General features: G+C 42.8%; 1 protein-coding gene across 1 annotated transcript in view; it reads left to right on the top strand.

Annotated features, from left to right (window-relative positions):
* The first annotated feature begins 8,802 nt into the window (after window positions 1-8,802).
* Window positions 8,803-12,834, top strand: part of EFCC1 (EF-hand and coiled-coil domain containing 1) — a 489,947-nt gene continuing 485,915 nt past the window's right edge. Inside the window, exon 1 of the mRNA XM_044078086.1 lies at window positions 8,803-9,839. Within this exon, the coding sequence (XP_043934021.1) occupies window positions 9,177-9,839 (663 nt within the window). The 5' untranslated portion in view covers window positions 8,803-9,176. The remainder of the gene's footprint in view (window positions 9,840-12,834) is intronic.

Genomic DNA, 12,834 nt, shown 5'->3' on the forward strand with positions numbered 1-12,834 from the left:
TTGGATGAAGTGGTGGTGAGTGTACCCAAGGGTGAGAGACTAGTGATTGGAGCGTACCTCAATGGGCATGTTGGTGAATTGAACAGAGGGGATGAGGAAGTGATGGGTAGGTATGGTGTTAAGGAGAGGAATGCAGAAGGTCAGATGATTGTGGATTTTGCGAAAAGGATGGACATGGCTGTGGTGAATACATATTTTAAGAAGAGGGAGGAGCATAGGGTGATGTACAAGAATGGAGGAAGATGCACACAGGTGGATTATATCCTATGTAGGAGGGCCAGTCTGAAGGAGATTGGAGACTGTAAAGTGGTGACAGGGGAAAGTGTAGTTAAGCAGCATAGAATGGTGGTCTGTAGGATGACATTGGTGATCAAGAAGAGAAGGAGGAGTGTGAAAGCAGTGCCAAGGATTAAATGGTGGAAGTTAAAAAAGGGTGATTGTGAGGTGGAGTTCAGGGAAGAGTTAAGACATGCACTGGGAGGCAGTGAAGAGTTTCCGAATAGCTGGGTAACTATAGCAGAGCTAGTAAGGGAGACTGTAGAAAGGTGCTTCGTGTGACATCTGGACAGAGGAAGGAGGACAAGGAGACCTGGTGGTGGAATGAGGATGTACAGGAGAGTATACAGAGGAAGAGGCTGGTGAAGAAGAAGTGGGATTGTCAAAGAGATGAAGAAAGTAGACATGAGTATAAGGAGATGAGACGCATGGCAAAGAGAGAGGTGGTGAAGGCTAAGGATAAGGCATATGAAGAGATGTATGAGAGATTGGACACTAAAGAGGGAGAAAAGGACCTGTACCGATTGGCTAGACAGATGGACAGAGCTGGGAAACATGTGCAGCAGGTAAGGGTGATAAAGGATAGTGAGGGAAACCTACTCACAAGTGAGGAGAGTGTGTTGAGTAGATGGAAAGAGTACTTTGAAGGGCTGATGAATGAAGAGAATGAGAGAAAGAGAAGGTTGGATGATGTGGAGATAGTGAATCAGGAAGTGAAACAGATTAGCAAGGAGGAAGTAAGGACAGCTATGAAGAGGATGAAGAATGGAAAGGCTGTTGACCCAGATGACATACCAGTGGAAGTATGGAGGTGCTTAGGTGAAATGGCAGTGGAATTTTTAACCAGATTGTTTAATAAAATTTTGGAAAGTCAGAGGATGCCTGAGGAGTGGAGAAAAAGTGTTTTGGTACCTATCTTTAAAAATAAGGGTGATGTGCAGAGCTGCACTAACTACAGAGGGATCAAATTGATCAGTCACAGCTTGAAGTTATGGGAAAGAGTAGTGGAAGCTAGGTTAAGAAGGTAGGTGATGATTAGTGATCAGCAGTATGGTTTCATGCCAGGAAAGAGCACTACAGATGCAATATTTGCTCTGAGAGTGGTGTTGGAGAAATACAGAGAAGGTCAGAAGGAGCTGCATTGTGTCTTTGTGGACTTAGAGAAAGCATATGACAGGGTGCCTAGAGAGGAGTTGTAGTATTGTTTGAGGAAGTCGGGAGTGGCAGAGAAGTATGTAAGAGTGGTACAGGATATGTACGAGGGTAGTGTGACATTGGTGAGGACTGCGGTGGGAGTGACAGATATGTTTAAAGTGGAGGTGGGATTACATCAAGGATCAGCTCTGAGCCCTTTCTTATTTGCAGTGGTGATGGACAGGTTGACAGATGAGATCAGACAGGAGGCCCTGTGGACTATGATGTTTGCGGATGACATTGTGATATGTAGTGAGAATAGGGACTAGGTTGAGCAGACCCTGGAGAGGTGGAGATATGCTTTAGAGAGGAGAGGAATGAAGGTCAACAGGGCTAAAACAGAATATATCTCCAACGCCCAGGTGAGAACTGCTCTCTTCAAGGCAAAAAACACAGCATCCATGGGACCGGATGGTGTCCCCGGCTGTGTGCTCCATGAACTCAATGAGGAATTAAACCCGCAGTTAGGACAGCTGTTTAATCTTAGCCTCACCTCAGGATACGTACCCAAGGAGTGGCGCACGGCGACTGTGGTCCCACTTCACAAGGGCGGTGCCTCCACCGACCCTGGAAATTACCGTCCCATTAGCTTGACAAGCCTTATCTGCAAAGCCATGGAGAGGATCATAATGGAACTCATAAATAAAGACATAGGGAACTTGCAGACTTTGGATCCAACCCAGTTTGGCTTTGTCAAAGGCAGATCATGCCTTTTAAACTTGGTTGACTTTTTTGAGACAGTCACCAAGGCCATTGATGAGGGAAAGGCAGTCCATACAGCCTACCTCAACCTGGCAAAGGCCTTTGACACAATACCCCACTCAGGTATCATCGAAAAACTCATCAGCCTGAATGTAAACCCATACATCACAAGATGGGTTGCAAACTGGCTAAGTGACAGAACCCACAGGGTCAGAGTTGCTGGAGCCATGTCAGACTCAAAGCCTGTCACAAGTGGTGTCCCACAGGGCACAGTCCTGGGTCCACTCTTGTCCGGCATCTACTTTTCTGAAGTACAAGCAAACACAGGAGGGTTATGGCTGACAAAGTTTGCAGATGACTGCAAACTGGGCGCCATAGTCGAAAACACATCTGACACAGATATCCTTCAGAAGGGCCTCACAGAAATGGATAACTGGTGCCAGAGCCATGGCCTAAAGTTAAACGCCAAGAAATGCATAGTTATACCCTTCGGGAAAAACAAGGTTACCCCTAGCTACCATATAGGTGGCAATCCACTGAGCACAGAAGAAGTCATCAGGGATCTGGGGACCCAGGTTGACAGTAGCCTTTCGTTTGACACTCATGTTGCTAAAGTAGTTAGGAAAACCTTCTACATTGCCCACCTGATCATGAAGGGATTCATATCTAGATCAAGGGAGGTCATCGTCCCCCTGTACTCATCACTCATTAGACCTATGACTGAGTACAATGCCCCATTCGGAATGTATCTGACCCGACACCTGCAGCAGCTGGCAAGGCCCCAAAAGTTCCTCACCAAAAGGATAAAGGGTCTCAAAAATATGTCTTATGCTGCCCGACTGAAAGAACTCCAGCTCTATTCAGTCTCATACCGCTTGCTCAGAGGTGACCTGTGCCTGACATATAAGGCCATGTCAAACCCAGATTTGATGAATATGCTTCACCTCAAAAAATCTAGATCCCTCAGAACCACAAGGGGGGAGACTTAAACCTTGACACGGTTATTAATAGAACGTGCTGGAGGGACAGATTCATCACCCAGAGACTCCTTATGCTGTGGAACAAAATCCCGGTACATGTGAGGCAGAGCACCTCGCTGGCCTTGTTCAAGAGGAATCTTGACCAATGGATGGGAGATCGCAAATATACCCCAGGGATTACTTCAGTGTCACTGCTTGACAGAGGCACAGCAAAATAATAGGCATAGTTTTATTCAAACTAAAGGGGTGGCGAAAGCCACATAACTATGGGCTAGGCTTATAAATGCCCTTGGGCAGATAGCCTAGTATGAACCTATGAACCTATGAACCTATATGTGTGTAAATGTGAGGGAGGCTAGAGGAATGGTGAGGATGCAGGGAGTAGAGGTGGTAAAGGTGGATGAGTTTAAGTACTTGGGATCAACAGTTCAGAGTAATGGTGAGTGTGGAAGAGAGGTGAAGAAGAGAGTACAGGCAGGGTGGAATGGGTGGAGAAGAGTGTCAGGAGTGATTTGTGACAGACGGGTACCATTAAGAGTGAAAGGGAAGGTCTACAAGAGGGTAGTGAGAGCAACTATGTTATATGGGTTGGAGATGGTGGCATTGACGAAAAGGCAGGAGTCAGAGCTGGATGTGGCAGAGTTAAAGATGTTAAGATTTGCACTGAGTGTGACTAGGATGGACAGGATTAGGAATCAGTATATTAGAGGGTCTGCTCAGGTTGGACAGTTTGGAGTCAAAGCAAGAGAGGCGAGATTGCGTTGGTTTGGACATGTGCTGAGGAGGGATGCTGGGTATATTGGGAAAAGGATGCTAAGGATGGAGCTGCCAGGTAAGAGGAAAAGAGGAAGGCCTAAGATAAGGTTTATGGATGTGGTGAGAGAGGACATGCAGGCGATTGGTGTGAAAGAGCATGATGCAGAGGACAGGAAGAAATGGAAACAGATGATCTGCTGTGGCGACCCCTAACGGAAACAGCCGAAAGAAGATGATGATGATGAAGCATTATTTTCCTGTACATGTCTATTCATGATCCTGTATTTGCAGTTTTGTGCAGTTTCAAAGAATTAGTTATGTCTTTTTCTCAAACTTCCTATCTTTAACCAAATTATGATGGTAATAATTCCACTAGGACTTTGACATCCTGAAAATATGCAGACATTGTATTATCCCAATGCAATGCATGCCTTGTGCCACATTAATACTTTATTAAAATAATCACTTAACTTTACAAATGTTTCTCTCATGAAGTAAGAGAGGTATTACCTCTGTGTATGCATCAGTCTGTAAAATTAAATATGGACTCCTGTATTTAAACATACACTGTGATTCTGAAGGTCATTGTTATGATTTCTGAAGACTTGGAGGTAGAGTAGTATTAACTGCACTGCAGTCCTTTTTCATGTGTTAATTTGCCATGTCTGTTTTGTACTTTAATTTGTTATGTTGTGTCTAAGCAATACTCACACAGAGAGTGAAGCCCAAGATTTTAAGGAGTACTTAAGTGGTTAAAAAGAATAATGATCTACTCCCATCATTATAGCTTTCGACACAATACCCCACTCGGGCATCATAAATAAGCTTACCAGCTTAAATATCAACCCCTATATCACAAGATGGGTTGCAAACTGGCTCAGAGATAGAACCCACATGGTCAGAATCGCAGGTGCCATGCCCGAATCCAAACCAGTTACAAGTGGCATCCCACAGGGCTCAGTTCTGGGACCTCTCTTGTTCGGTATATACTTCTCTGAGGTTCAGGCTAACACGGGAGGATTATGGCTGACAAAGTTCGCAGATGACTGTAAACTGGGGGCCATAATCGAATCTCCAGCTGACACAAGCATCCTCCAAAAGGGTCTCACAGAGACGGATGCTTGGTGCCAGAGCCACGGCCTCAAGCTAAATGCTAAAAAGTGCATAGTCATCCCCTTTGGGAAAAACAAGGTGCCCACAAATTACCACATAGGTGGTAATCCATTTAGTATGGAAGAAGTAATTAGAGATTTGGGGACCAATGTAGATAGCAATCTCTCCTTTGATAATCACGTTGCCAAAATGGTTAGAAAGACCTTCTATATAGCCCACCTTATCATGAAAGGGTTCGCATCTAGATCAAGAGAGGTCATTGTGCCCCTCTACTTGTCACTCATCAGGCCCATAATTGAATACAATGCCCCTTTTGGGATGTACCTTACCCGACACCTGCAGCAACTGAAGAGACCCCAAAAGTACCTCACCAAGAGGATCATGGGCTACAAACAGATGTCCTATGCAGCTCGACTAAAGAAACTCCAGCTCTACTCAGTTGCTTACTGCCTAGTCAGAGGCGATCTATGCCTGACTTACAAAGTCATGTCAAACCCAGAATTAATGGACATGCTTCACCTCAAAAAATCCAAGTCCCATAGAGCTACACGCTCCAGGGACCTAAACCTCAGCACAAAAATAAATAGGACATGCTGGAGGGACAGATTCATTTTCCAGAGGCTCCCCTCACTCTGGAATAGAATCCCAATTCATGTTAGACATAGCCCCTCGCTGACCCTCTTCAAGCGAAATCTGGACGCGTGGATGGGAAATCGCAAAGTCACCCCTGGGATCTCTTCTGTGTCCCTGCTAGACAGAGGCACAGTAAACTAATCTTAAAAGGGTACCTTCTGTGACCTACTTTACAGAGGCACAGTAGGCTAATCTAATAGGGAGGCGGAAGCCAAATTCACACTGGCTAGGCCTATAAATGCCCTAGGGCAGATAGCCTAGTATCTACCTATGAACCTATATTGTCCTATTACACGTTATTATTGCCTTTGTTTTGAAGGTTATGCTTAGAGAATTGTTATTTTAATGGAGTTTTTGTTCCTAAACAAATAGGGGGTGCACAAGTTTCACAATCAGTGACAAAGCTAAAAGGAATGAAGGACAAAGGCATCCTACTGGGAGCAGTGTTACTTATGGCCAGTTGTTCCAAAATTTGACAGAAAAAAGAGAATTTCAGGTACTGTTTTTTAAAGAAAGTCTATTGACTGTAGAGTTACATTTGGCTGATACCTAAAGTTCTCACATTTCTGTGACAAAAATCACACAATTTAAAAAGCAACTGCTTTAGGCAAAATTCCTGAAAATCAGGGGCAGCTGAGATGTGTATTCATTACTGAGTATCTAAACTGATACAGAACTGAAAAATATTTTGGGGTATTCTAACCACCCACAATGTTTCATTTGCAGATGTGTTACCTCCCTTTCTTTCATCCGCTGCCTTTTTACACACTATTCCAGACTGTGGTGAGCTCCTTGTAGCTTACGCCACTCTGGTGAGGAGGATGTTTACCTCTAAATCCTTTCCTGCTACATGTACAATACAGTAAGCATGTTTAGGAAGTTAACTTCACCTAATGCATTAGCATAAGCTGTGGCTTGCACTCATAAGAAGATGTTGCATTACCAGACCAGTCAACCGGGCAACCCAAGTCCCCAGTGTGTCACAGTGCAGCAGACATCCCCCTGGTCTGTGCACAACAGAAGACAGAAGAAGAGAGAATACCCAGGCTGCTTGGTTTATCTAGCACCTTGTATCTCTGTCGTCTGATTACACTTCCTGCTGATGTGCGGATGTTTAGTAATTGTGTTGAAAACGATCTGATTGGCTGGTTTGGTGTCTCCATTGCAGTTTATGGATCGTAACAGTTACTGTAGTTGTGATCAGTGCACAGTTCTACAATTGTGCTATTTTGGCCTCATCAGCAGCAGCATTTTGTTCTTTGTTGATTACGTAAGAGAGCAATATAAGGCTCTTGCATGTGTTAAGGGGATTGTGCAAATGATAATAATAAAAGAGGCATCTGCTTTACTTTGTAACAGCGCATCTCTCCTAATATACGCACGGGGGTTATCATCTGTCCTTTATCTCACAGGACAGTATATTTAAAGCAGTTGTGTCCCCAGGATAAAAAGTATGACAAATTGGAGAATATAGGGTTGCCACCTTTTCAAATGGCCAAAGTAGGACATTTTCGGAACAAACATCAGATTTTACAGGCCGACACATACCCACGGTCAGTACAAAGGATAGAACTTAACTTTTTTGCCTAAATAATAGCTTATTCTTGTAGCATTTTAGTTGCTTATTCTGTTTCTTATAACATTTAGGTATTTTAGGTACAGGATAACTGTTTTATGCAACTATTACATAAACTATATGACATAATTATGTCCTACAATCTCAGGACATTTGCCATTTTTAATATTTTTTGTCAGGACACAACTGCCCAAAGAGGGACTGTCCCTCGTAAAGTGGGACAGGTGGTAACTCTAGGGGAATGTCCTGTGATTTTTAGAAGAAGACGTATTTTACTGTAGTGGTCTTCAAATTACTGCAGAAAATATGACCAACCCTCTACCTCTGAAACACCTTATAGTAAAATAACTCTACAACATTGAACCTTTATATTGCTAATAAAGTGAAGCATTACCCTTTGCAGTGACTGTGGGCATAGTTTGTTCGGCGAAATCCTTTTCTGGTGTTTTAACAAGGTTACAGACCAAACATAAAGTTGGGTCGTTCTTATAAACCATGTCTCTACTCTTTAGGACTAGGTGTGTAACCCAAGCTTGTCCGTAAAATGTTATTATCCCACTGTGTATGTTACAAGGATTGCATCCGGGTAGGGGATAACGTATTGTGACTACGTTGTAGTGTGTTTTGTTGTATTACCTGCTACATATTTGTTTTTATATGCACTGTTTGAACTGCATGTTTTCCAGGGTCTGCTTTGTCTGGCTTTGTCCAGCAGAGGAAATCATTTAACAATGTAAAAAAGAGAATAAATAAACAAGGCTGTGTTTTATTTTCATAGTTTTATTGCAACTAAATATGTGACGTGCCAAAAGCTTGTTAGACGTTTGCAGTGCATGCATTTTACTGAAATTTTGATTGAACCGTTTGTTCCTTTAGACTATGCCGTATACACACCCTGTTAAAATGCCAGGTTGTTGTGTCATACTTTTCTTTCTCAGTAACAGCCTGCCATTTGGGTTGTATACGAAAGAGGATAGTGAAGTACGTATACAGGGTACATCTAATGTTGAATCAGTATGTCCATTGGTTAAGATGACAACGACATTAAAATCTCCAATCAGCAGTTATGCCAGCGACTTTGTATTTTGCACCTGACATTACTTTGGAGATCTTTATAGAAATTTTTCATAAACCAAAGCAGAGTTTATCTTCTGGGTTTCCAAACCATTGCGCTTATTTTTGCAGTTTGCAGCTGTAAGAAGAAAGACTGGACAAGAACTACTTAGGGACATTTTGCCACGTACTTTTGTAAAATCCACTTCAGAGCAAGCTTCTGCAAATTCCTTGATGGCTGTCCTATTTTGTAAGCATTTCCAGTACAAATACCTGGGACAAAGTGCAGTTTCGTTGACTTAAAACAAAGTAAAATACCACCATAATCATGCAGTCTTTAAAGCCAAGAGTTTGAACCCTTTTATAAGCAGTACCTGATCTGCACGTGCCAATTACTTCACGGGTTGCTGGGGGTCCATGCCTTTCTTTGTTGTATCAGTTACACTTGACAAGTACCCCTCACTATCTAGTACTGATTCAGGAAAAACTTGCAGGCATCCTACTAGTTCAGCCCCTTTTTAGCTGCGCTGACTGAGCATGTGTAAAAGTGCATGCTGATCCCGAAAGCCCAAACGGTAGGCATCCAGACTGAACCAAGCAAGCAAGCAAGCAACAAGTTCGTTTACACAATGACACTTTAAAATTGTGTGGCAAGCCTTTAAGAAGGAACAGGAGGGACTACAGCGGAGAACGGCTGGCTTATTTTGAAGTGCACAGACAGCCCGACCCGCCTATGTTTCATTTCAGTTAATAAATCTGATCATAGGGACATGCTGCAGCAGTAGTGTGTGCAAGTCCTGCACTGTCTGATCTGGGTGCAGTCGCTGCTGCTGCTAATAATTCTTCTGTTTGAGAGTAAGCATGATCCCCAGAATCACTCCAAGGATTTAACAATGGAGCTGTCCTCCTCGGCTGACTCCTGCGATCCCTACAGCCGCCCAGCGCGCAGAACTCAGTGGATCGTTAGCGCGCTGGCTTATCACTATGGTTTGGATCGGGGAGTGGAGAACGAGATCATTGTTCTGGCAACTGGCTTGGATCAGTACCTGCAGGAGATTTTCCATCATTTGGACTACGAGGGGGAGGGCAGAATTCCAGGAGAGGACTTCAGGATACTCTGCGAGGTGCTGGGGCTTGAGCAGGAAACAGAAGAGTGCGCTGGCATCCTGGATGAGTTGCCGGCAGAGCTGTCCTTCCGACAGTTCCATGCCAAGCTCTGTGGCTACTTCAGCACCAAAGCAGGATGCCCCTGTGAAGATGGTCGCCTGCCTGTGGGGAAGGAAAGCGAGCACATCGAGACCCAGATCCGTTTGAGGAGTCCTCTGAGGCGGAGGCGCAGCACCTCTAGACAATGTGGGGCCACCCGAGGAGCTGAGGGGTTCTCCCGCCATCCATCGCCTGACTGCTCCCAAGAGTGCTACGAGGATATTGTAGCTTTGGAGGAAGCCGAAGACAGAATTTTCAAATTAGAGGATGAGAATAACAGCCTGCGGGAACTGGTGGAGGATATGAGAGCTGCCCTGCAGAGCAGTGATGCTAGGTCGTTAGCTGTACAGGTGAGCTAGAATGTACAGACTGCATAACCGTGCCAGTCTCATCTCTCTATCTGTCTGAGACACACACACACACACTTACGCTTAAGAAGCACTACTCGGATTTTGATTCTAGCCTGAATTTTCAAAGTGTATCTTCCGTGCTGCCACCCCCCCCCTCCACACACACACACACACACACACACACACACACACACACACACACACACACACACACACACACACACCAATAGGCGTATATGCACCCACTATCGCTCTTATGTCTATGAAAGCAAGTATTCAGAATAATTAAAACGTGTTACATATAATACAACTAATAATCATGCCTAATTTCAGATAATTTACAGTGTCTGCAGCATACTTCTCAACTTCTTTGCTCAAGAATGCTGGACAAAGCTAAAAAATAATGGTGAACAAAGACCAAAATCAGGGATATTTTTTTAAATATAGCCATAATTCCCTTATTTTAAGAGAAAAAAAGGTTTTGCATCAATATGCATTTTTGAACAGCAGGAGGCATGAAACTGTAAGTCTGTTGTAACTGATTGTAATTCTCAATGATTTACCAGAAAAATCAAAACTTTTATAAAGAAAAGGGCAAAAATATGAGGCAAAATAAGTGACATTCTGCAAAATCAAGAACAGTTGAGAAGTATGCTTTGTAGCCACACTTAAAACTAAACGAATAAATAATAATATAATAAAATTACATCATTTCAGACTTAAATTTCCACATTTAAAGTTTCAATTAACCTTTTAATTTTAGATGTGTTTTTAAATACAAGTAACCTCTCTGATGTGTAGTAAGCTTTGCACATTACAGTTGAGCCTTTCAATGGAAGAAAAGTGGATGTGGCATATTTACACACACACACACACACACACACACACACACACACACACACACACACACACACACACACACACACACGGGTGTGTGTGTGTGAGAGAGAGAGAGAGAGAGAGAGAGAGAGTGAGAGAATTACTGGATTTTGTTGTCATTTAATTGTTTATGGAATGTAGTAACATCAGCTAAAATCATAAAACCAATCACTTATTCATTTACTATTTATTAATCTCAGCTTTCACAGAAATATTATTTTTGTCTTTCCCATGAGACAGTGTCAGCAGTGATTTTTTATCGAGGTCTCAAAATATGATATTAACTGAATGTGATAAATTGTTGTGCAGGTGGTTCTTGAAACTATATTGATACAGCTGAGAGTATGCAATATTACTTTGCTTACAACCTCATGACTTGTTGGTGGGGTTTGCACATCCCTATGATATTTAGAGCTATGTTGTCTGGAACTTTGTGCTCCAGGTAGAGTTGATCTCAGCAAATTGGTCTGAGAAGAAGGGCCAGAAAAACAGAAATCCCATGATTGACCCTTGTGATGGTTCAAGTAAAGATTCAAAGAAACCTGTCCAGGACAGGGGGGTACCAAGATCCAGCCCTGCAGAGTGGTGTCCAGTGCTGAACACAGAGTGCTTAATTAACCTTTACATATCCCATCTGCAGTCCAAGAAAAGTTGTCAGAAGTCATTGTTTGGGCTCACCTCCCACAAAGCAAGAGGTAGGGGTCAATTTTGATGCCTTGCAAGTGTCAGGTAGAAACAGGATGGAATATGCTGGACAAGACTCTGGTGATGGATGGCACTGCCTCTTTAATACCTAGGCTTCCTATCTGAGGCTGTGTCATTCTGTGACCACATCTCCTTTGCTATAAAAAAACATTCAAAGTTCAGACTACTGTGCCATCACAAAGGCTCCCTTATTCATACTACCAAAACTATATCTACCAATGTAGTAATATTTCAGGTATTTGTTTGAAATTTGGTGAGTGGCTCCTAGACAGCAGCTGCAGCCTGCTTAATCTCAAGCAGACAGCCAGTGATAAACTCAGATCTGTATATAACTGGATTGCCAAGATTTATCCTGGGAGCAACCTACTGAGACTGTGCATTAACAGACAAGCTGACCTATATGCAGCTGTTCAAATCCCATGACCTTTTCCATCTGATGCTTCTCTTCCTTTATTAAACCTTTTCACTTGGCACTCCCCCAGGCTTTATGTACTTCTAATAGCTCTCTTCATTGTACCCCCCCACACTACTTGAAAAATTATGAACCATAGCTTCTCATATGCAATACCCATGTTGCTGCACCCCCCCCCCCGGAAAAATTAGAATAATTTAATTTCACCCATAATTTCAAAACTTCTTTATGAACTCTTTGCTCATCCACAGTCAGGTGTGCAAATGGCCAGTGAGTATAGTACATATCCATGATGCCAAAAATGTCATATTCCCTGTAGATCTCTTTGAAAGTGTGATTAGCTTTTTCCTCATTATATCTGTATAACTGCTTGTGTATGTCCTAATGATGATGAAGGCTGTTTTAAGTGCTTGCGTACTTGCATTTGTTCTATGTGCAAAACTTTAACCCCTGGTCTATCTTCTAATTGGACCTTGGGCTCAGTAGGATTACCTACCTAAAAATTTTAAATCATTCAATCAATGTGAAAAAGATAACGTAATTATTTGTTTTACTTCTACACAAAGCACTAGCTTTGGAACTAGACTTCCTAGGGGGAGTACTATTAGGAAAAGATGTAGATTGGTGCATTGATGTGCACAAGATCTTGGCTGCATGCAAGTTTCGGTAGTACGAGGCACAGAGAGAAAAGCTCTGTATTGCTATTTTGGCATAAACACGTAACAGCTGTTTACAGTATTTAGCCATTGTACAGACAGTGGGTGCAGTGCTTGATAACATTGCAGACTGTGTAGCTCTGCAGATAATTTCAGGGCCAAAATGAGAAATGCTGGAGAAACCCAGAGGTTTGAGACTGTGAGGAAAAGGTTGGCTGATATGAACCCAAATTGTGAATTGCTTTTAGACTTGTATGCTAGACGTGGATTGTAGTTAACAAACATCATGTATGAAAACTGGATGGCTTATAATATGTACTTGGTGCAATAGCATATTGGGACA

This window comes from Protopterus annectens, chromosome 7.part0 (genome assembly GCF_019279795.1).
Source record: "Protopterus annectens isolate FY-2018-M chromosome 7.part0, PAN1.0, whole genome shotgun sequence".
NCBI classification, from domain to species: Eukaryota; Metazoa; Chordata; order Ceratodontiformes; family Protopteridae; genus Protopterus; species Protopterus annectens.